Source organism: Ictalurus furcatus, chromosome 13 (assembly GCF_023375685.1).
Source record: "Ictalurus furcatus strain D&B chromosome 13, Billie_1.0, whole genome shotgun sequence".
Lineage (NCBI taxonomy): Eukaryota > Metazoa > Chordata > Actinopteri > Siluriformes > Ictaluridae > Ictalurus > Ictalurus furcatus.
In genome coordinates, this window is record NC_071267.1 from 9,123,387 (window position 1) to 9,149,288 (window position 25,902).

The window sequence follows — 25,902 nt, forward strand, 5'->3', positions numbered from 1 at the left end:
AAGTCCACGGTTAAAATCTGTAAGCGCTTTCTTGGTCAGTTTTTGGTTTTAGAAATGCAAATTACGAGGTGATTCCATCATTGTTTCCTCTACTTGTCGCTGTACGTGTGAACGTAGCTTCGGTCTGATCAAAAAAATTTTAAAAAAAAGCCGTCGGAACATCCCTAACGTAGACCTCGTTTAAGACGAGACGAGGCACTGTCATTCCACCGAAGCTCACGTGTTAGACGTCACGGACGGACGAACAAGCGCGGAGGAAATTCGCCGACCCCATAATGAAACAACTGGCTAAACTCAACTGTCCCCGATGATTTTCAGAGGTCTGTTCTTCCTGTTCTGTTACACGGGGATTACAGTAGCATTGCAACATCCTCTGCGCTGTCGTTCGGCAGGAGAGCGATGGGGGAGAAAAATGATAGCTGGAGCGAGACGTCTTCCAGAAACGAAATGGCGTTTTCCTACTTAGCCATCTGTCCAAAAGCAGAAATAAACAGCAGACGCGTTTAACTGAGTATTAGCGCCACATGTGCGAACGCCACAGGAGGCCATCATGCTGCATGTCGAACCTCTGCTCTTCTTTTCCTACGTCCACACACACACACACACACACACACACGCGTCCTACTGTCGTGATCACAATATTTGCGAGCCACGTCTCTCTTGAGAGCTGCCTCTTTGTACAATGGCATGTCAGTGCTCTGAAACGCAGTCCATTCATTCAAATTAGACAGCGGTATAGTAATGTATACGCATACACTTTATATGCAAACGCACACACGCACACACACACACACACACACAGTACATTCTCAGATTCTAATCCGAGTCATTATCCATGTAGAAAATGGAGGGTGATGGAAAAGGGGCGGGTCTCATCTTAAATGCGTGTACTACAAAAGCCACACAGGCTGCTTATTATATAAAGGGGGGATAAAAATTCCTCGTGGAAAACAAAAGGACATCGTAACGCGGCGAGAAGGCCCGGTAGCGTTTCGTCCTCCGCTCCACCCCCGCAATCATTTCAAACCAGACATGTAATCGCCCACAAACCCAATCAGCTCGGCCTGGGGCGGTGGAAGAAAAAGAGAAAGTGAGAGAGCGGGAGCAGGCCTGGTAGGCAGCTGACGCAGACATTCTGGTAATATATCCACCTCGGCTTCGGTGGGTTTTATTACATACACCGGTATGAAACGATATTAAACTGAATGTATGACAGTACGCTTTCGCAGAAGATGCTGCAGTATCTGTAAGACCAAAAAATGATAAATAAACAGTAAATAATAAGCGGAAAGCCCTGTTGGGAGAACGACGTAAAATCCGTCATGTAAATGTCTGTGATCTTAGGCTATATTCAGTGAAGATGGTCTCTCGGGGATTCTTGTTTTTTTCCCACCCGTCCGTGTCGCGTCTGAGCCCACACCGCGTGACCTCTGCTCGAGGTTTGAGAGGGAGCGCCGTCTTGTGCCGTTTCCTCTCCCCAGACCCGCGGCTCTGCTTGACGGCGGACTTAATGTCTTTCAGCTGTGCTGAGAAATGTGAATTCCTGCTGCTATCGCATCAATCTCGCCCTGCTCGCTCACCCACTTCCTTTTTTCCACTCTCTTTCTTTCCACGATGTAGAGGGTGTCCAGGGAAACAGTGGACGTCGCGGACCATCGCTACGACCGTCGCCGGCGTCCTTTCCGTTGTTCTTTGGATTACGAGCGGCGAGGCTTTTATCTGCACACACGCACGCACGCGCGGGCGGGCAAGGTTGAATCTCGAAACAGGAAATTTGATTTCTGCGGTAACCGGACACACACGCACACGCACACATGCGCACACCCTTACAAACTATTCCAGTTCACTCCAGGGCCACGGGGCTGACATCATGGAAAACGGCTCTCTATTTTTCACAATCATTACTGGCATCGGCCGTGTTTCCTGTTGAGAAGCCACTAGATTTCTCAACAACCTGAGAGAGAGAGAGAGAGAGAGAGAGAGAGAGAGAGCGAGAGAGAGAGAGAGAGAGAGAGAGACAGACCCTGGTTGAGAAAAATCAATGAATTTCAACTGTTATTGCTTTCTGACTGCTCATGTCTGAGAGCTGGGTTTTTACCAGATTGCAAACTGTTTCAACTAGTACTGAAAAAACAGAAACGAAAAGAAACATCTACACACACATAGAGTGCAAGGAACAGTGAAGAAGACACCGGACTGAATTCAGACAACACTCTGTACATAACAACCTTGGATATAAATTAAAAAATAAAAATATTGTTTAAAGCGCACCTATTATGGTTTTGCAACGTGCCTAATTTAGTTTTAAAGGTCTCATACAAAAGATTTACACGCATCCTAGATCTAAAAACACTTTAACGTGCTCGTAATTTAAACTGCAGCGTTACCTTCTTCCCCTCGGTGTCACAAACGACTCGTTCAATGATCCGTTCTAAAGGATTCATTCTAAACTCCTCCTTTCAGAGAGCATACTCTGCTCTGATTGGTCAGATGTCCCAGTCTGTTGTGATTGGTCAGCGTGTGTCGAAAAGGAAACGCCCAGTACCATAACGAGTTTCAGCTCCGTCTGAATAAAATGAAGACCACAAGCGGGTTTTTTGTTACACACCTACGTAGGTGAGTACAGGAAGTGAGTCTGGAATCACTAACGAATCGTTCCAGCTGTTCAGAATCGATTCCTTCTTTTGGGAGTCAATAACTCGGTTTGTCGTTCGCTTTGATTTTTGAAACTTTGCAGACGTTTTCACGTTCACAAACAGCTCCATAACGCACTACATGAAAGGTCATATCTGAAAAACCATAATAGGTGCACTTTAAAATATTGAAATGTTTACTAATCTTAATACTTACTACGAGTTTATTTTTCCAGGCATTGCATGACGGTACGCTCAAACTCATTCCTATAATGGTTTATTTCTATATGTAACACTACTGTTTCTCTCACCGTTTATTAGCTAGCCTAGATATCATTATACGTTCCGTGTATCGTAGGAACGTTTTCAAACATGGCAACCTATTTGTTATATTGCACGCCGCTACGCTCCAGCAGGCATCCTAAAACCAGTCACTCACGACGCTGCATTGTGACATTTTTAGTTAAGGAGCTATTGTTGTATTTACAGTGCACTATGGGTAACGATATGATGGACTAAAATACCTTTAGAAATATATGTCTTTCAGTTATGTGGCTCAAGTGAGGTCTTCTTGTTGTAGTAAACGTTACACAGCGTTTCTCGTCATCTTGTACCGTGTGCTTAAAAGGTGTGGATATATACTGTTAATCAGTGACTATAATTGTCTTCTTATCAGGCTGAGCTTCTACAACAGTCCTCGTTTGGAGAACAATAAAAACCCACAGGCTGCGGAGCTTTACAGACCTTTACGCAATGTCGCGATACAACTACGGTGAGTTACATAAGAGTCGCTGATTGTCGTGCAGACATGATTTCACAGCAACGTGTCTGGTAATATTCTATGCCTGCATGTGGAGTCGCCTTCTATCCGCCAGCTGAAACATCCATGTTTGATGTTGAGCTTTAACCATTCGTTGAGGATAGTTAGCCCTGACGATTGTTTTCTTCTTTAGCCCTGAATACTTCTCCACTTTGAGCGGTGTTGTTGTCATTTTGTATCGTCGCCGAACTGAGTGTTGTATTTTATCTTCGGTGAATGGAGGCGAGACCGATCAGACAGGGTTTTACAGGAAAGTGCGTGGAAATACTCATCTAGTTAGTTAGTGTGAGCGGTTAACATGGATATATGCCAGTGGGTCTCAAACGGGAGGGGGAGAGGCGGAGCTTATCCTGTCTTTTATCTAGCTGTCAATGCAGACCAGTGCTGCCAACTTTTCAGACCCCTTTCCGACTTTTTTTGCATTAAAAAAAAAAGCACCTAGCGGCAAATCTAGCGACTTTTTGGACAAACCTTAGTAACTTTCCAAATGTCTCCAGTACTGTCCTGCAAGCGCGAGGTCTTGCTTTCCCGCTGCACTCTCACCTCTCTCTGCGTCTGCTCTGTTCAGTGAGTGACCGAGAGCCGGAGATTTAACAACGTCATGGATCACGGGACGCGCCCTTCGTTTCAATTTACATCCTTCATATACGAATGTTTTTAGAACGCAAGACGAATGGAATGCAACATGTTTTACGTGTAAAATAGTCCACGTTATTACAGTCTAGTTCTCTTGTTCAAAGCAGTTATAGTGTTCAGAAACGTTTTTCATCATTCATGTTCCAGACCTGTCCGTTATATAGTTTTATAAAAGTCATAATTTATTTTGAAAAAATCCTAAAACTCATTTAAAAAAAGTACAAAAACATAAAAGCGAAAAAAAATCTATCTATCTAACAAAAACAGATTATAAATTAGGTTTTATATATATATATATATATTTATTTTATATCGAATAGATCATTATACCTGGTGAAATCCAATGGGGGGCGTGCCACATGATAGGGGAGGCTTGGGGGGCTTTAGTTACAAAAGGTTGAGAACCTGTGATGTACACCGTCGTAAAAGGGGTCGAAACTGAAACGCTAACATCCTCTCATGCTGAACCAGGTAAACAAGGTGTGTAAATGTCTACACGGGTTCCAGGTCACGTGAACATGAGCCGAACAGAGCACAAGGACAGCGAAGGTATTTTTTCAGGGCACTGTAGCAGCTAAACGGTAAATCGAATCCAAACCTTCCTTCTCAAATGTTCACATTTTTAAACCAAGGAAATAATGCATGGAAACAGTCTACCTAGAAATACGTATTTAAAGGTTTTTTTTGGATGGAGAAGATTCTGGGCTCAGCCCTTGATGATTAACGGTCGAGCTAGCGCCTCCAATCTGACCTAAACAGGAAGTATTCACGATCGCCGTTCGCCCATCGGTCTTGCTGTAATATATTTCCTTCCAGCCAGGTCTTTTTCGCGTTCCAGTTTAACAGTAGATAATGGGCTACATGCATCAGTTTTTGAAACGGCGTGCGTCTCTCACCTTTGGTTGCACCGTTTACAATCGGCGGAACGGTGAGACGGCAACGCTGAACGTTTTATTGCTGTTTTTTTTACAGCCTTACAATAAAATCGTAGTGTTGCGCTAACGTTAGCTTGGGTGTTCGTTTCTATTGATAGGTATTTTCTTACCTTTATGTATGACAGAGCATTTGACTCGAACGATCTTTCTCTTTGACCGGTCTGCTGCTTCAGCTCTGTGACGTGACAAATGAACCATTTTAGTTACAAACCATCCATCCATCCATCTTCTATACCGCTTTATCCTTTTCAGGGTCACGGGGGAACCTGGAGCCTATCCCAGGGAGCATCGGGCACGAGGCGGGGTACACCCTGGACAGGGTGCCAATCCATCGCAGGGCACACTTAAGTTACAAACCACAGCAGTGAAAAATAACTAATGGCTGCAAACGTAATCTACGTTTGAATACGCTGAAGGACAGGAGAATATTATATTAATAGCAAAATTCTTTTTTACGTTCGCTACCTTTCCTGTATCTCAGTTTCAATGAGATAATATTGCGCTAACCAAGGAAAAGATCGCTACAGCTATGGCTCATATACCTAAAAAAAATAAAAAATATCCACATCCAGTCATGAGAGACCCTGCTTGATACACTTCCCACATAAAGAAATCCTCCTCCTCCTCAACACAAACGCATTTATAGTCGGTATACTTTGGGTAGTTGTACGTTTTCAGTTCTAACCTAATGCAGCATCGATGCTCCGTGCCGTAGCGGTTACACTTTCAGTAGCTTGCAAACGCAAACATAATGACTTTATGTTCAAAATAAGCTATGATAAACTACTGCTGGATTTCATTTAAGACAGGTCGTTAAAAATCTTTGTGAATTGCTCACAGACGTGTTACTCAATAAACAGGCCGAGCCATTTCGAAATTTTGGAGATACACACATCGCCTTGCCAAGACAGGAACACAGTGGCTTGGCTTATAGGGGACAGACATCTGGGCAAAGGATGTCCAGCCAAAAGCACCAAACACAAACAACTAAAGCGGCCAATGGAAAATTGATTTCCACATTTCCACTAAAATAAGCCAAACCCACGTGATTAACAACCAAATCCATCCCCGTGGACACTCGGAGCCGTAACCCGACGGAGTATACAAATCTCTGGCGTGACCGTATTATAGTGCTGGCGTGGCGTGTTATTTTTATCAAGAGAGCATTGTGCATCAACAAAATGACGTCTTTGATGACGCGAATCTATAAACACTGCGTCTGAGTGGAGCGAATAATGACCTGCAAGGAAAAGAGCGCTTCACTTCTCATTAGCATTTCTTCAAAAACACGTTGACTTGGGGGTTTTTTGTTTTTGCTCGTTTGTTTGTTTTTTGTTTTGTTTTAATTATTATCTGAGGGTTCTTTCGGGTCTGCGGCGTACACGATGCCACCACGCCACTGTTCCTCTCCGTCTCGACGGTGCAGCGCAGACGGGCCGGAGTCCAGGCTCAGCCTGGTATTAAGCTGCCTGCTGTCGCTGCGTTCCTCTCAAGCATGGCTTAATGCACGGGGATGGGATTTTCCAGCAAAGCACAGCCAACAAGCACAGCTCACAAAAATCCAACATTCCAGTATCGGTGTGTCGGATTCCATGAGGACACGAACGCGGGAATGTGGGGTGTTTCAACCGAGCTGGCAGTGGGAGAGATTTCCAGCGCGAGTAGCGAGATCAAACGCTAAGACTGGGACAGTGATATGAAATAGGCGCTCGTGTGGCTTTTCACGAACGACATCTGGTTAGAAAGATGCACACGTGACTGCTGGAAAGAAACCTACGTCCAAAATATTTACCATATATGTCCAGGAAGTGTGAGTCTCTTTAAAAAAAAAAAAAAAAATGGGGGATGGAAAGCAGGGGAAAGGAAAACATCTTTCAAACAGAGGTCGAGAGAGCGGTATAAAAGGTGAGAAGAGAGGGAGTGGGAGCAGGAAGCCCCTGGGAGCCCTGATATATGGTCGTTTCGAGACCTCTATATGTGAGCGCAATAGCTCTAAATTACCCCCAGTCCTATACATCTACAGGAAACCAACCCCCACTCGAACCGCTTCTCCTTCAGCACAATGCAAGTCGGACGTGACCACAACGGTCTAGTATTAGAGTCCGCGATCGCATTCTCACGGATGCCCGTTCATCCTGCTCTACGCTCCCGGGGTTGTGGAACAGCGGGCTTTTTCAGCGGGTCGCCCACGCTTGGCTCGCACTCGGAGCAGGCCCCCGCTTTCAGGACCTCGGGGGAACAGCCGGACGAGGACTGAGGATTGCAAAAGCAAACAAAAGTTCCAGATGAGCTCCTCCGGCTAGATGTCAGAGCGAGCCTATAAAAATATCATGCTCATTTATATATCTTTTTAGCCCTTCCTCACGGCCGCCCGAGCGCTAACAGCCACGGAAATCTCTCGGACTTCATCTGGAAGGGGAGAGACCGCTAAAGCCAAGGCCTTCGTTTCGTTTCAGATAGGAACGTTTAGAAGCTTTAGGGGAAGAACCGACTGAAACGTCTGGTGAGCGGTCACAATTGGAAGATGTGACCAGAATCTTTATAGACGTTGTCATAATATTACGTCGTCCGTGGTAACCAAATAACACCCGCTGCGGGAAACGGACACGCGGTTGTTTCGGTCTCCAGTTTGATTTCACTTAGAGCTGTTTTGACGGTAGTTATTTTAGCTTTATTACCGCTGCTTTGAACGTAGCGCTGAAACCACTTTGGGAAGCGCCCACGCCGCAAAGCAAAACAAAACAACTTTCCAAATGGTAGGCCAACAACTTTATCTTGCTAGATTGCGTGACCAATGCTTGAACACATGGGAAAAAAAAGAAATAGATGAAAATAAAAACGCCACCCTGCTTGACGTGACGCTTTTCAGTCGATTCTTCGTTTCTGCTTTACGGGACACGAACCGAGCGAGAAACAGCAAAACCGAAGACGTTCATCTTTAAATTGGACACGGATTTGGGATTACGAGTTACGTACAGTTGCAGTGACGCTGCACATCGCCGTACGGATTGAAGACGTGTTGAACTCATCGTGTGCATTATTGCAACGAGTGCAACCGTAAAAGTTCAAAACAACTTTTTTTAAAAAAAAAAAAACAACTCGCATCACAGTAGCAAAGGGTCAAAAAGCATACATGCTATGGCAAAAATAAATAAATAAATAAAATGATGTTAGCATCACGATATAAACTACAAAACGCAGAGAACGTTCAAATGCGAACGAAATAAAAATTGCTGCTTTTAAGCGTTCTGTACAAGTCTCTTGGCATGTTTACAAAAAGGAAAATCCGTACTTTTTTTTTTTTTTTTCCATACTTTACAGTTGATCGTTTACGGGAAAACAAACTATTTCCGCTCGTCCAATCGGGTGCTCTGGAGAACGTAAACACAGACAGACTGAGCGTATCGCTTTACAACAGCAGATCATTTGCACCAAACATGAGTCGTTCATGTCCTTCCCGCAGCTTCTCGCACGAACTTCACTTTCCAGACCGTCACTTGTGTGTTGCGCTCGTTCCCGGTCCGAGATCTTGATCTCGGCTCAAACGGAGTCGTCCAGAAGTGGTCCGTTTCTTTAGAGTTCGCTGCGTCGTGATCAAAGGAAGTCTTTTTCTTCTCCCACACGAGAAGGCCGATGTCCTTTTTTCCCCACTCTGCAATGCTTTCCAATGCTTGTACACCAGGCACATTAAGCACACAGGAAGTGGAGCGTTCATGCCTGTGCTTTCCTGCACTACATATACTAGTATACTACACATAAGAATGAGTATAATGTGCTCTAATGACCTCTTAGATTATTATAAACATCCATTACTACTGTATATGATGACAAAGTTTGTTCGTTTAACAAGCTCCTACACTGTGTGTCAGTTCGAACCGTCATGAAGCTGCTCGTACACGCATACAGGCTGAACTATAGCTCATGTACTGTTCAGATTTCGCTCTTACACTGCCTAATACAGCGCTGAATATAGTATTGTCTCCCATATTGTTTCCAGCTAGACACCCCGTCCATACCACGTGCGGTACTACTAAAACTTAGCGGCGTAAAATCGTACTCGGCGTACGCGTCAACCGCGCCACCGTGTTTGGTGTTAAACGCCATAGTGATTAACATGGGTGCGGCGCGAATCAAATTCTTCCGGGTGAAAAAGCACGTTCGGAAGAAGGGAAGAGGACGTGGTACACGAACGGGGATCGGGATCTCGGTACTCTGATTTTTATCGAGTGCATCTACATTCACGTCAACACGGCACATCTTGGGAGCAGGGGCCGATAAAACGCGAGAGCGTCGAACTAGGGTCATGAATTTCTGGAAGACTTAACATGGAGGAACTAACCACGCGAACTACAAACTAGCTCGCTTGGTAAAGGTTCACGAAACCTCATGGATCGTCATTCCCTCCAGAAACACCTCGCACCAGGACCAAGATACTCACTAGATTTTGCTCCATCCGCTAAGTAGTGTGATCACTGCTTAAAATGGTCTTCAATCTGGAAAAGAAAAACTTCTGCAGCTCTGTACTGACCAACAGCGACGTACAACCCAAGGTCTGGTGGTTGGAAACGTCTGCTCTTGGATACCGAACGTGACGAAGTTTGCTAAGCTACCGTTGAGTTTAGATTCTACGAGAGTTTTGGCACGTCTCGAACGCTATTGGACGTTGCGGAAATCAGCCAAGCCCTCCGGCGTGCTCCCTCCCTGACATCCTGTTTCACAGGGAAATACGTCGACGGCGTACGGAAACAAGCCACAGCTCTCACGCCGTTTCCCGGTGTCCCAATTTTGTTTCGTTTTTTTTCCCCTCGAGTTTTCTAGCGAGCCTTTTCTGCCATTTTATGCGCAAAAGCGACATTTCCCTCATGTTTTGCGAGCGTTTTTTTTTTTTCCACAGCGAGGGAGAAAAGTGTACGTCTGTATTTGTCGACCCTCAGCCTCGCCGCTCGTACAGTGACCGCGCGCTGATTTCCGTGTGGGAAGCCGGCGTTTTTATATCTGACCTTTTCTACAGTTAAAAAACGCGGCATGCATTTGGCCGGGATCCGTGCTCTAATTCATACTCTCTCTTCACTACGTCCATAATACTACGATTCCTTGAAGGCTTCGGCTTGAGAAAATACCAACAATCGAGAAGCGAACAAGCTGTGCTGTGTTCGCGCCAGAACAATGGGGCCCATTTTTTATTCCATATTTTCACAGAATTCTTTTTTCTGCTCGACACAGAGAGCAACCACCAACCACCACCTGCAGGAAAGAAAATTCCAGCAGTATCTGAATGCATTCAGACACTTTGCCCTACACGCACACACACTGAAGCCGTGGCCTTTTCCTGGTCTGGCAGCCTGGCTGGGGTGAAAGTGGAAGCGAAAACAGAGAGCACACTGTTCGTTCCCAAATCCCTCTCCAGGGCAGCCATGTCTGCTCCCATCCCATTAAGCTGCCCTTCAGGGACCTCCATTCACATAAAATTCACAACATCCTGCACCGGTTTCTCCGGCTTGGCTGCCTGGCCTCCGAATGGCATGTCATAACCGAGTCTGTTTGATTATCTGCTTTCCGCTTGTGAACAAAGTCCGCGCGGAGAAAGCAAACCGTCGTGATTTGTTTATTTGGCTCGGGATAAAGCCGTGATGAAACCAAGGAGCGCGTTGGTCTTGCGTATCATTTAATCAGCACGCGCTACGCTTGTACTGTCATGCGGTACTCTTATTCACTCTAATGAACAGGAAGGTTGGATCCCAGTCAGAGAGCCCAACAGCTCTCTCGCTCTTCTACTACATCCAGGGACTGGACTCTTCCTCATTCATACCGACATTACTACTCCATAAAAGCATCCACCAGATGAACTGAATATATAAATGACATGTAATTAATAGTAAAGAATGGGATAACATGATGAAAGAATCTGACTGATAATCGTGCAAGGCTGATAAGAGTGATCAAACTGATAAAAGTGCAGAGGCTAATAAATCATTGACAACTGCGTGTATTGTTTACGCTGTTTACTCAACCCTCCTGAAGTATGAAATGAACAACAACTCGGGGTGTTTCAGGGTCACGCTTTGTCACGGTGTACGATCCGAGAGTCGCCCCACTGTTGACCTTTTCAAAATACTGACTAACTATCCTTTTCTATTTATTTTTCTTTCCTCACAGCCACCCTCTAGTTCATCTTACAATGACGATGTGATAAATACGGACCGTGGGCTTCATTTGTCCATCTTTTAAAGTTAAAGTTGTGTGGAACTGAAATTTTCCTCCGGATTTACGAATGTTTTGGAAAGACTGATTTTCTTCCTACTCGTGTGTGTGTTTGTGTGTGTGTGTGTGTGTGTGTGTGTGTGTGTGTGTGTGTGTGTGTGTGTGTCGGTCGCCTGTCAAGTGCAAAGTGCGCTCCAGACACAGCTCGTTTGCATTTAGTGACGCCCACGAAACTCCATAAAAGGTCAAGCGCACAGAGGGTTAGGAGCACGAAATGAGCGATCAGGGAAACGGCTAAAAGGCAGAAGTTATGTTGACTCATGTTTATCCGAATAAATCTATTTCATAATATACGACATCAATAATAATAATTATTAAAAAAAAACGAGCATTAAATCTTCCGTCAGCCGAAGCATTTGTTTACGGCTCTGCACAGACAGACCGGCCTGTCCTCCGTTTATACGCCGCCTTTATTATATATTTTTTCATATTCTTTAATTAATGCCAGTAATATAAAATGACTGGTTTCACAAAAAACGTTTTCGACGGTCTCAATGAGTCCCTGACCCCGTCAACTAGCATGAGGATGTGTTGTTGATAGAGACACAAAACACTTCCATAAGTCGCTCGGTATAAACGCTGTAAACTAGGGCTGCAACTAACGATTATTCTCATAATTAATTAGTCGGTCGAGTATTCATTTATTTATTGATTCATTGATTGATTGATTAGCCGATTAACCGAATTGGGGGGGGGGGGGCCGAACTTTTTGCACCATTTTTATCATATATTTAAAATAAAATCCACAAACTGAGTGTTACAAATATAAACTTCAGATTAAAACTTTACACAACTGTTTGTCCAATTAATATAAGACTGAAAAGAAGCCAATACACACACACACACACACACACACACACACCCCAGAATATATATTATTCATTTAGGACTGTAGTTTAATTCAGTGCTTTTTGTGCATCCATAAAAATGATGCATAAATGCTTCTATATAATATCAACTAATATAAAAGTTTATATTATATTATATAATAGTGTTTACGCATGACTTTTTATAAAAGGTAACGCTGACATAAACAGTAAACTGAAGATAGTTATTGTCGGTGACTCTGGGTATCTGCTAGAGCTAGCGGCGTGACATTACGTGCGTATGACGTCACGCGCCGTCGACTGGGAAGCGGCTTACGCTTCCTGTTAGTAGAAAACCCGCTAGTGTTATATTTGACATGATATTACCGTTCTGAAATTCATACACTAGACGGTAGAGCACGCAGTGCATAGTGTAAGTGTACTGTGCACCGTTTGGGACACGACTTTAGTATTTACTCTCCGAAGCGTGTTTTCGGAACAGATGTAACGTAGTGAGTAAATCTCCCCCTGTACCTCGCGCAGACCGACTAAATCCACGATGAGATTCGGCGACAACGATTCTCATGATGGATTATTATCGATTAGTTGTTGCAGCTCTACTATAAATGTAACAAAAATAATCCATTTAAACTCAACAGTGTATTCCAGATATAACAGTGCGGTAATCCATGCAAATGATATGATTTGTAGTTTGTCGAGTCGAGGTTTACATTATTTAGTCTTCTTAAAGGTAGACATTTACACACACTCAGGAGCAGGAGAAGGATACGACCGTTTTCCCAAATTTACAGGATTTCCATGAACACCCAACTCTCATATGAGAACGCTAAGAAATAAATTTGCTCATATCCAGCTTGAGGCCCAGTGTAAGAGATTTGCTGGAAATGCCATTCACAATAATAGCTAATCGGACTGGATTAGTTTTGCATGGAGCGGTGGAGTGGTGTAATTATTACCGGGGTTTCTCTGGGATTTTAGACCCGTCGGAATCTGTCGTGTCGGGAAGTTTCGCACGCAGAATTGGACTCTTTAGATCAAAACGACCAGTAAAAATATTCATTTTATTGAAAATCCTGTCCTGCAGAATGAAGAACTATTACAGTTCATCTTTTCATTTCCTTTTTGTTTTGTGACATTTCCAAGAATTCATTTCCAAGAATTCCAAGAGACTTTGGTTCAAAGATTTCGGAAGAGATTGCTCTTTTAAAATTTCACTGTAGCACGTGATACTGCGGATCCCTAGCACCGCTATCCGGCGCATCATGACCCACTAGCCTGTGCTGCTATACAAGAAATGTAGAAATCTGCACAAGCTCTGTTACGTTGTTATTACCACAGTCATACAATATTCATTACGCCTTATTGGCAGTGTCACAAACTAGGGACCAATTACTGTGTAAAATCATTCCCGGTAATATCCAAGGGTGCGCTCGGTCTTTAAAACAATCCTATATTTAATGTTTAAGTGTACAGAGATACCGCTGGCATTCATGAGCCGGCTTTATCCTGGTGTTTCTCTTTAACAAAAAGCACATTTGTGATTCGTTGGAGTCCATTTGTTTTCTGGACCTTTTCCACCGAGACCTGAGGCATTTTCATACCCCTCGGGAAGCCCGCAGGGAGGCGGTTGGTTTAATGAAGAAACCTCTCCACCAGACACATTTCCTTCAGGCATAAATCGCGGTGCGCTGCGAGGCTCTCGAAATCATTTCGGCGGTCTGCTAAAAAAAAAAAAATTTGCATGAGAATATCGGCGAGCGTGGTTTATTCCGTCTGTCGGCCATGCTCGTTTCACACTTCTTCTCCAACCAGCTCTAACCGTCTGCTCGTTTGTATAAGTCAATGGTTGGGGTTTTTTTTTTTTTTTTTTGGAGACTGATGTATCCCTGTGTCGACATAACAAGGAAAAAGCTGTCTGGTGGGCAGATCACGCTACGCCTTGGCAGAACATCAAACATCTGCAGAAGGTCAAGTTTCCACTGTATGGAACCAATCAATGGCGCCCATAGAACGGCGAACGAAAAAATGGTGCTTCACACCAGAGTGGGAACCTTGCCCTTCTGTTACAGATTCACTCTCCCTTAGGCAAGATAAGTCCTGAGGACTTCAAAAGAGCGAAGTGCTCTTATTCATGCCTTCGAATAAGTGCGTTTCACAGATAAGGCCAATCGGACCACGGGAAGCTATGAGAAACGTATCTGTTTGAAAAAAAAAAAAACCATTATTTGACAGTGATATTTCTTTAAGAAGGATCTCAAACCTAACAGTAGCGCTGAAAATGTATTTCCTATTGAGAGATGAGTGATGCGGTGAACAGGAACCCAGATCGTTCCTAGACAATCCAATGTTTAGAATAATTGCGCTCGAATTTCCCTGGAGGTTTTCTCTCGGTCCAAAGTGCAGCAGCTACATTACATGGCTTGCATGCTGGAATAGAATACAGACATGCCCATGTGTGTGTGTGTGTGTTTGTGTGTGTGTGTGTGTGTGTGTGTGTGTGTGTGTGGAGGCTGTTTCAGCTCCCAGTCATGTACATGCCTCCCACTGGGCCTCTCTTTCAAGGTGTGTCGCACAGCCACGGCTCAGTCACACTCTCGCTGGTGTTCCTTTCTTAGCCTCGGGCACAGCAAAAGGAATTAAACAGAGGCGTTCGACAGCCCTTCTGAGATCCTGCTAAACAGCCACGCTGCTATGACAATGTGACAAAGAGACAAAACAAGCTCTCTCTCTCTCTCTCTCTCTCTCTCGCGCTCTCTCGTTTGTTTCCCAGATGTGCTTCTCACGCATTCCCGCCTAAACTCGGCAGATGCTTGTGCGAGAAATGAAGACAGCTCATCGTGATGCGTGTAGACGACGCCAATAAAATGTATGACATGCGGCTCGGCCGAGATTACTACGGCTTCTCCTTTCTACTTCCTGCAACTATTTATGCTGCGTTACCACCCACGTAATTGGGCGATGCGAGCGTGACGCTTCAGACAGGACGCTCAGATAGGACTTTAATCCAGGCTTGAGCTCGGAGCTCTGCCCTGCTCAGCCCTGTTGCCCTGCTGCCTTCACGAGGTAACAAGAGTTAACTTGTTTTGGGAGCAAATTTAATTAAGGGCACATTCCGACAGGCTCGCCGAAATACCTACGCTGCCACCTCGGAGAGAAAAGGGCGCAGGAGTCATCTTGAGCCTCTGCCAAACTGCTTTTGAGCGAAAGCCCTCGGGGTAACAGTCCATTTATTTGATTTGTGAAAGTATGCGCTGAAAACGAATATACAGTACGGGTCCAAACGAAAGCCATCTGGTTTCGCTTAGAGCCGTGTTCAACAAAAGCAGAGCTGGATCAGTACAAAGAGATGGGGTTGGAGGTCTGCGCTGGCTCAGATGTCCAGTCCCGCCTCCAGAGAGCGATGACTAATGGTGTTTGTGTTTCGTGGCTCATCATTTGCTGTCTTAGTCTGTGCAGCCAAAAAAAAAAAAAAACCCAGAAGAACCGTGCAAGAATGGAAAGAGCCGTTAAAAAAAATGCACAGGACGTGACATAAAGAGTACGTGAACCGTGATAATAAAAAGTCGATTCGTGAATCGCGATACTCAGCTGACTGGCAACCGTTAAGTCGCTCGGAGCACACTGTGTGGACTGTGTGCGCACTGTTGCTAAGTATAACAGATGTTCCTGCTATCATGTTGCATCACGTTACATTAACATGCCAGTTCACACAGAGGGGTCAACCGGCAAGGCTCCGATAAATCTCCTCAGTCTTTACTGCTTTAGAAAACGACTGTTTGTTTTAGATGAGTTTGATATCGACCTAAATGATGACATCTATAACGGCGATTTTTTTTTTTTTTTTTTTGCTAACGGGCTAAAAATATTCACTATGAGCTGAATCCAGTTACGCACATGTAGTGAGACGATCTGCTGCAACTCGGACCTGAAACCAGACCTCCGGGACTCCGAGTACATAAGACGTCAAAACAAAATGGTGGCGTCGCGGTCAGGCATCATTTGCAACTTGTAATGTAAAGTTGTGACATAATCCTGTCGATTTCTGCCCCCATTTTACTAACAGGACTAGCAAAGATGTTGGACAGATCATCTAATTCTAATCACTGATCACAAAATAATTTGTGTCGATCTTTACGGATGGTTATATGCTTATCAAATTCGTAGAGTAGCCATACAGATATGTCCTTGTGCCGGGAAGCCATGGTCTTCTGAGCAGGATCACTGGAATATGTTTACATCAGAACTCCGGGAAATCAACTTTCCAACAATTTCCAGACTCCAAGTACAACAGAGATTGCAGAAATTGTGGACACTGATATTTAGACATGGGACGTACTTTAAGTATGAACTTGTCCGTCACTTGGACAGTTGCGTGGGAACTGCTTGCACAGAGTAAAATACGTCGAACACATTTCGGTTTACGTTTGTAAAATTCTTACTTAGTTGTCACGCAATATTGGATCAAATAAGTAGCAATATTAAGTCTAGCTTCACTGTCTGGCAGTTGGACTTAAAGCGCACTTATTATGGTTTTGAAACGTGTCTCATACAATAGATTTACACGCATCCGCGGTCAAAAAACACTTTAACGTGCTCATAATTTAAACTGCAGCGTTACCTTTTTTACCCCCAGTGTCACAAACGACTCGTTCAATGATCCGTTCTAAAGGATTCGTTCTAAACTCCTCCTTTCAGAGAGCATACTCTGCTCTGATTGGTCAGATTTCCCAGTCTGTTGTGATTGGTCTACCGCTGTCAGTGTGTGTCGAAAAGGAAACGCCCACTACCATAACGTGTTTCAGCTCCGTCTGTTCGCGAGCAGCCGATGAAGACCAGAGGCGGGTTTTTTGTTACACACCTACGTAGGTGAGTACAGGAAGTGAGTCTGGAATCACTAACGACTCGTTCCAGATGTTCAGTTCCTTCGTTTGGGAGTCAATAACTCCGTTTGTCGTGCGCTTTGATTTTTGAAACTTTGCAGACGTTTTCACGTTCACAGACAGCTCTATAACGCACTACATGAAAGGTAATAAATGAAAAACCATAGTAGGTGCACTTTAACCACATTATTTGGGCTGTAAATACATGCAAAAAAATCTACAGGCTATCAAGTGGCACAACAGAATAGAGTCTGTGTCACTGTCATCTGGAGCCAAAGAACCAAAACTGGCCACTGTGAAAGGGGTGGCATTCTCTCACTCTCACTCCTCTGTCAGTCACAAACTGTGCGTCTCAATCAGCTCCCTAGTTCAGTAGTCAGGGCACTGATCAGGGAGTCGGCCGTTTTAAGACCTGTCTCAATCGCAAAATCCTTCCAGTGCGGTGTAACTTTCGCTCCCTAAAAAATCCCGCAGTGCACCGCAAAAACCAGGGCGCCTCAGTGCTCACTATTTTCCCTTACTGGAAATGACGTCATATTTTCTGAAGCCTCTCAGCTCGAAAACAAACGGGGGACGAACTCTCAGCCAACTTCGTCTACAAACGTGAGTAGCTTGTTATCGTCGCTGCTCTCGAATGATTACTCGCGTTAGCGTTTTAGAACTTTATTCGAAGTTCTATATACGGCTCATGCTTTTACTTTTAAGTGTTTATTGATGTTTTGTTTTTTTTTTTTTAAATCCACCAGCTGGCCTACGATCCTGCTTGACGTACCACGACAGAAATGAAATGCGCGGGGTGTTAAATGTATTCGATTTAAATTTACATTTACGTTTTTAATATTTTTGGTGACGTTTTCCAGCGCGAGTACGTGGTCACGTCGCCGGAAATTCTTATCGGTGTCCCGGTGTGTAGTGAGCCAGGGTCCTTACCAGTGCCCGAACTCGTGTACACGATATACTGATGAGCTGGGGAGCTGATTGCGACACACCCAGCGACACTGGCCAAACATGCGTCTGTGAGCTCATGTATGCAGAAGAGGGTGGACAGCGCGTCCCTCCCGCGTCTCTTACGCTTCCATGTAACACAGCATGAGCAGACACGTCTCGGAGGAAGCACTTGCTCGCCTTGCTGCGTTTTAACTAGACACACTGGGACTGCATTGTTCGCAGGTGATATCCTGAACTACACTTACGCTTAGCAGATAAATGCTCGGTCAGCTTATCCTTCAAACCGTGGGTTAACCACATCGAATTATTTTTGTGTAAAGTCGACAACACGGCTCTATATACCTGCATCCTGCAGCAATCAATCCGAATTTATTACTGTACGACAACACTGCTCTTCTATAAATCTACTCAGCTGGAGAAACTTTAGAGCTGTTACACGGTAAGCCCTTCTGCAACATAAAATAACCACGCGAACGCTGCATTTTAATCCGGTGTTAGTCTAAGTGAAGCGATATGAAGACAGATGGTGTCAGCGTGGCAGAGAATGAGTCTGCCGTCTTCATCACAGCACTCCGAGGGTTAAGTGCGAGTCTGTTCGACGCGGCGGTGGCGGCGGCGTCATTCGTACGGCTCAGCTGCTGTTGCTATGGGACACGGTCATTGGAGAAAGACCTGCGCTTAATGAAAGCCTGCTCCACTGTCACGCGCTGCACCTGATGGGAGATCTTCCCTTCATGACTACAAAACATGTCCGCTCACTGACGGGCCACAGTTCACCTCTTCCGATTTGCATAAATCCGGTGGCGTTTTACTGACAGAATAAGAGCTGATTATCTTAATTAAACAAAAGTGGGTGAAAGGCTACGCCGGCCCTCTGACGCATTTTTAACTTGAGCACAACTGGAAAAGCTGGAGCCGACAGAGCTGCTGGAAAATAACTTGGCTAGAACAAACATGACTGCGCTATTGTTCTCGGCCCTGGCTGCAGAATTCCTCCCTCCAGGTCCGTGTTCCCGGCGAGAAGCCAGCTGAAACGGGGTGTTTCCAGGAGAGAGGCCTGCTGCGGGAAGCGGGTCACTCCAGGTCAGCCAGGTCAAATTCTGGGGGGAAAACGTCGGCCTGTCCGAGTCGTAGTGTCGACACATGCGGCAGGCAGAGAGCTGAGGATGACAGCAACGCTGCGAAAACAACAAGATCTCGGTCCAGGGGAAGACGACATCCTGCACTGAGTTCTGCACTGAGCACTTACAGGAGAAACGTGGCTCCTGAGCGATTCTACTCTCCCTTTCTCTCACTCGTACAAATACACAACAAGACAAACTTAATTAGTCCGAGATTCTTGGTAGAATACTATCTATTATCGTCTTCATCCTCCTTTCATGACTAATTTAAAGCACCCTTGAACAAGATTAACCTAATAAATCATTTACAATTTATAGAATGTGACTTAATGTCGAACAAAAACTTCTCTACGTTGTTACTTTTATGAATTATTATAATAGATTTTTTTTTTAAAAAACACCCAATGTTCTCTTGCCATGAAGAATACCTAGAAAGTGATACGGCCAAAAAAAAAAACAAAAAAAAATAAGATATCACTGTATATTTTAAGATTATTATGATATAAATCACACTATAATGTCTATAACGTGCCGTATTTACTGTCTGATTTTTTTGGCACATCTAAAGCGAAACTCAACTACATACTTGTACTATACTTTCAATCCAATTTCTTGTTAAATTGCAAATACGTATGAAATACCATTTATTTATTTATTTATTTTGTGAAACACGCTGCGCTGCATTCGATCGATACTGCTTCATTGTTTCATCAATACTGCTTCCTTCCCTGGTTATAAAAATAAACAAACGGCTTTATTTCATTTTTTTTTACCAGTAAAAGTAAATATGACGTTTTCGTCTTGTTTGTGCTGGGCGCCAACACTTCCTCCACACACGCTGTTCGTGAGTGAAGCGCTTCCGTTATTTAATCAGGAGAGACTAAAGCGCCAACGCTGCGCATTTCTGAATGAATCTGAGCATCTGTCTTAACGCCGCTGTTTATAATACCGTCGTTATGAAAATACAGAGGCGCGCACGTTCGTTGACGAGATACAGTAGACATTTGTATGTTCTGATAACCGATGTTAAAAGCGATTATTTAACGTTACCAGCGGTAACATAGAGCAACAGGCTACACGTGAGCTTCCCCCATTTATACAAATAGACTTTGTCAGCATTTGCTCCAGGTGATGAGTGACATTGTGTTGAGTTCATTGGTACACGTAACGAGAGTGCATACAGCGTCAGAAGAATCATGCGCGCTGTTGTTTGGTCTTTTCCTCCTTCACATATCACTTCACATATGCCCCACCGTTGCCCCACAGCTGCCACACCACTGGATTATGTGCAATACGTTGTTTTGTTTTTTTTTTTGACCCTCACAGCTCCATACAGGTAGAACATTTCTATAAGTTATACGTTATCTAAGAATTTCAACCGGAACACTAGATCAACCATTACTAACTATAAATCTAGCTGTAAACTAGGATTTCAATCTCTTTATTTACCAGTCTTTATCTACCGTACGTTGTCGTATTCTCAAATATCGGCTAGGTTTTGAACATTTTTCTTCTAAATCTAAAGGGCAAACGCCGATTTGGTCCAAGACGCGTCTTGTGACGTCACCGCGACACGCGTTCGGCCAGGGTCCTCTTTGATTCACGTGCGTGGAACGCGAGTACAACTAAAAAGCTCTCATTTGCCAACAGGCACCACTGCGGAAGACCATTTCATTAATTGAAAGCGCTAAGAACTCTGCAAGTTGCATCGCAATTTTTTTTTGGAAAACTTTGCAAAATCCTTTATGGAGTGTTTTATTAACCTGCGTATTAAACCCCTATCTAGATGGGATTAAATTTACATGAGGTCGTGGGGTCGTTTCCTATTTTACAGGTGCTCCTTAGCGTTTCTCCGTCCTCCTCTGAGAAAATTCCAAGCCAGATTACCCACTGTTTTTCGGCACACTCGGCGGCCGTCTGATCATTTTATTCCCGTCTGGATACACATGTCCGCGATTTTATATGCAGATGTTGCCTTCCGTTGGGGGGGAAAAAAAGCTATCTGCCTGCTGGTAATCGCCGTATTTACTCTCGTAGCGTTCGTATCAGTGACCCTCCTCCAGATATGAAACGCTTTGAGTGGCGGAACGAAAAGTGCACGCGTCTCGCTACTTTCAGATTATGAACTGTGTTTTCGGATTGTCGGTTCGCTCGGAAATCAAAAGAACCGGCGTCTCTTCTCTCCTCTCCAGTGCTTCTTTGCCATCTTGGGTTGTGAATGAAGAACGATCCTATGACCACGGGACTCAAGCGTCCGGGTTCGTAGAAAATACGATCCCCCTAATAACTCACTCCCCGTGTGGTCATTTTTATAGCCGTCTGGATGCGAGTGTTTTATCCCTGAGGAATTATGATATATTATTACACGTTCCCTTGATAAATGAATCCCGTCTAAACAGGGTTTTAGAAATGCTCTACCGATCTATTTCTCACACACGCGATGAGAGTGTCTCTAAATGTAAACAGTGTGTTCGACATCATCTTAAACTAATGTGCTCCAGCACTGTAGTTGTTTAAAGACGGCGACCGACCGAATGGATTGTCTTTTTGCTGCTGCTTTCCTGATCGCTCGACTCGTTACTCGTCTGTCCTTTGATCGCACAAGCTAGCGCTTGATCAGAATTTGCATTAAGGATCGAGGCTTATGTGCGTCGCTCAACGTTTGACCATTCAGGCATGTCAGCTGTAAATCTCTCCCGCTGATAACGCTCGTATCTCCACTTACTATTTTATGATAAGCGAAGGCTTACGTGAGCTCGCCGTGATTCGGGTGTATTTACAAGACACTCTAACTCAGAAGCCTTATAAGCACGTAAGTGTCAGAGCGAAGCTCCGTATCAAAGGAGCAGCTTGTGTACACGAGCCGAATGAACAAAGAGCGAACTCTGTGCAGGCTAACTTGCAGGCCAGATTCAGATGGATGTTGGAGAGGTCCTGAACATAGCAGTCTTTATGTTGTGGTGCAGTGGGGGAGGGACAGGAATGACCGCCATGGGCTCGTGTTACAGCCTGTTTTCTTAAGCCGCAAATCACATGCCCACTTCCAGCACTTAACCGGCATGTCGCTGCCTCTGTGACCGAGGACCGAGCACAGATAGCTGGATATTTTACAATCTGAGGCATTGTGATCGTGCTCTTCGTTGAGTTAGTTCCTGCGAGCTCTCGATCGTCTGATCTCACATATGGGAAATTCGCAAAGGCAGACCACCAACTAATCCAAAAAAAAAAAAACCCCTGCAAATACAGTTTACTAGCTCTACTGTGCTTGGAAATTTGTTTAGAGTGGTGCAGAAAATGTTGAGACACTTAGAAATGATGGCTCTAGTCATCGACGGAGTTATACATTAGTTACAATGTGGTTATAAGCCATATTTCTAAACTAGCATAAAGAATTAGTGCATGCAGTCTGACCTGTTCACCGATCCACATCGAAAACACGATTCGGATTTGGAAAGAAGTTGATAAAATGCGAACGAATGGCTCGAGAATGATCGAAGATATTGCAATGCCTGGAATTCACACAGCTATGAGGTGAAAGCGGTTCCTGAGAGATGTTTACTCACGCATGAGAACGCTCTCGATAAATACTGCAATGTAAAAAAAAAAAAAAAAAAAAATACAAAAAATAACTCCACAGTGGTTGAGGGTTTGAAAATAATATTCTAGTGGTACTACAGTCATCGCTCTTTTTTTTTTGTGTGTGTGTGTGCAATTTTTGTTTAAAAGCTTCCAGAATTCCATGCACATTTACAAACACCTCGATGTGAAAATAACCCCCCCCCCACCCCCCACATCTCTCCTGCTCTAATCGTACCGCTGGTTTAAGAGTCCCGACTGCCGAAGTGCACAACTGCACCTCTCCAATTTGCCCATCCAGCATGGAAAATTCGTTCCAGTGCCCGGTTTCTGCTGATTACCCATGAACGCAGTTGACCTCAGGCCACATCCCTGAAAACAAACCAGCGGCACACTGTACACACAGGCAGCGTACACAATGGCACGGTCCGCTCCGTTCGTCTCCGTCCAGATGAGTCGCTCCGGCCCAGGACTTCTTCCTGACTGTCCGCGTTTCTAGTCTGCATGTGGACCGACCTGAAAGGTCGACAAGATCGACCTCGCAGCGGAGCGAGACGTGTTTATCCGTACACCTCATATCTATCTCGGTGCTACCAAAACCTGTAGTGGCACAAGCTGTGTACCTGGTGGTGATTGAGCAATAATGTCAATATTTACACAAGTGCCATGGGATGGGAGAAAATACGGAGACGACAAAAAAAAGACGCAGTCGGTGGTCATGTGTACGTTTTGGAGGGACTTGTGTGTGTGTGTGCGTGTGTGTGGGTCAGCTTAAATATAAGCAACGGGGAAATACTATCTAACATATTTCATATCAGATCAACAGAAATGACATTTATTCATGATAGGGAAATCAACAACAACTCTCCAGGGTCTGTCCTGATTTTGTTAGCACTATAAAACCCTCAGATGTATTTTGGCAGCTTGTTTATAAATACAAACTCACACAATGTAAACACAATGTAAACACAATGTAAACACGCCTCTCTGGACTTGTTGAAGCCAGTCCTCACATTCAGAGCGGCTTCTTTTTTCTTTTACCGAGCAATTTCTACAATGAAAACATCTCATGAGCAGCAGAATGTTGCCGTAAACCGTTCATTCCGGTTAAAACAACTGGACATGAGGTTAATGTGGGTTTTTTTTTTTCGGTGTAACCGTGCGGTACAGCTCGACCTAGCTGGCTAGTTGTTGCTTTGCTAACGGCTACATACAGTTTGTACAAACATACAAACCTATGTATTGTTTTTGTTTGTTTTGGGGGGGGGGGGGCGGGGGGGTCGTGAAAAATGACAACTTTTCAACGACATGTGAATGATTAAAAAAAAAAAAAAAAAAATCAAATGCCGACACAAACACGAGGAACCGCGACCAAAGCAGTGGGTTGATATTAAAGGTTTCCAGTATAAATGTCGGTGAAATCATGCGCGAGATGTCAAACCGTGCGGCTGTGAGCTGCTGTGTGTGTGATGTCGAGGTCTAACGCGTTATAATAGAACAAGCGGGGTCTTACCGTGAGTTCGGGGTTGTCGGTGTCGCGGTGGCTCACGGCGCGGATGACCCCGGCACGCCACGGCCAGCGCGCGATCTCCGCGAGCTCCGGCGGCGCCTCTCCGCTCACGCACAGGAACCGCTTCCCCACCAGCTCCGGCCGCGCTTCCACAACCGCCGCCGCCGCCGCCGCCATGGCCCCTTCAGGCGCACAGAGAGAGCCCTAAACCCCTCAGAAACTTCAGCGCCGACGCCCTACCGATCGGACATTGACTACGGGAGAACTGGTGAACAGAACAAAAGAAAAAAAGAAAAGAAAGAAAGAAAAAAAAGAAAGAAAGGCAAGAATTTTTGTCGTTTTGCGTGTCGACCGCAACCCGGAGGGGGGATTTAAATTTCTTTCAGCCTCCGCCCGCAAATAGCCGCTCTTTCACTCCGCCACACTCAACACTGGAGACGCATTACCGCCGCGTGGTATCCCTCCGCTGCGCACTACACCGCATACTACCGTACTATACAGTATGGACACCTACACTAATGACGCGTCCTCCGTTTAAGGCGTACTAATTAGTACAGGAGCACGTGATGTAAACCCCACAGCATGGAAAAGTATTATTGTTCTATTTCACTGATGGTACTGACCACCTGTTATTTATAGCCTACTGAAAATAGTACTCGCTCAGTATTGTTATTGGTTTTGTTAACCATATGAGTGAGTACTATTATTATTATTAATAATAATAATAATAATAATAATAATAGTAATGATAGGCTTGGGGATTAACGGAATACATGTAACTGCGTTACGTAATCAGGATACAACAAACAAACAAGCAAACATAACTGTAATCCGTTACAGTGACGTCAGAAAAACAAAGAAAAAAGTAATCAGATTAAAGGTACAATTTGTCAAAATAAAAAAATAAATAAATGGATAAATAAATAAAGGGGAATACTATCAGGATTACATTTTTTTTTTTCATTTAAATGAATCTTTTGACATAACATAGTATAGACAGCTGTAGGATTATAGTTCTGCTTCTCTCTTGCCAGCTGTGACTCACACCAGCTACAAATTTATATATTTTATTTAAACGAATCCAAACATTGAACATTTTTGTAAGCTCCAAAATAAGCTCTAAATAAAAGTATTTTAGATCACGTTGCTTTTCTCTTGACTTTATTTACATATCTGACATTGAAGTAATATGATATATTATATATATATATGTGTGTGTGTATATATACAGAGAGAGAGGGGGGCACAGTAGTTTAGTTGGTAGCACGTTTGCCTCGCCCCTCCGTGTTGGGGGTTCGAATCCAGCCCTCCCCGTTTCCATTTCTCCCGTGTTTCAGGGATTTCCTCTGGGTACACCGGTTTCCTCTCCCAGTCCAAAGACATGAGTTTTATATATACAGTATCTCAGAAAAGTGAGTACACCCCTCACATTTTTGTAAATATTTGATTATATCTTTTAATGTGACAACACTGAAGAAATGACACTTTGCTACAATGTAAAGTAGTGAGTGTACAGCTTGTGTAACAGTGTAAATTTGCTGTCCCCTCAAAATAACTCAACACACAGCCATTAATGTCTAAACCGCTGGCAACAAAAGTGAGTACACCCCTAAGTGAAAATGTCCAAATTAGGCCCAATTAGTCATTTTCCCTCCCCGGTGTCATGTGACTTGTTAGTGTTACAAGGTCTCAGGTGTGAATGGGGAGCAGGTGTGTTAAATTTGGTGTCGTCGCTCTCACACTCCCTCATACTGC

General features: G+C 44.3%; 1 protein-coding gene across 3 annotated transcripts in view; it reads right to left on the reverse strand.

The window, feature by feature from the left end:
* The window catches only part of jmjd1cb (jumonji domain containing 1Cb), a 144,219-nt gene extending 119,489 nt beyond the window's left edge, over nt 1-24,730 (reverse strand). For all 3 annotated transcript variants that reach the window (XM_053639655.1, XM_053639654.1, XM_053639653.1), the window contains exon 1: nt 24,151-24,730. In XM_053639655.1, the coding sequence (XP_053495630.1) occupies nt 24,151-24,324 (174 nt within the window). In that variant the 5' untranslated portion in view covers nt 24,325-24,730. The remainder of the gene's footprint in view (nt 1-24,150) is intronic.
* Between the last annotated feature and the right edge of the window lie 1,172 nt (nt 24,731-25,902).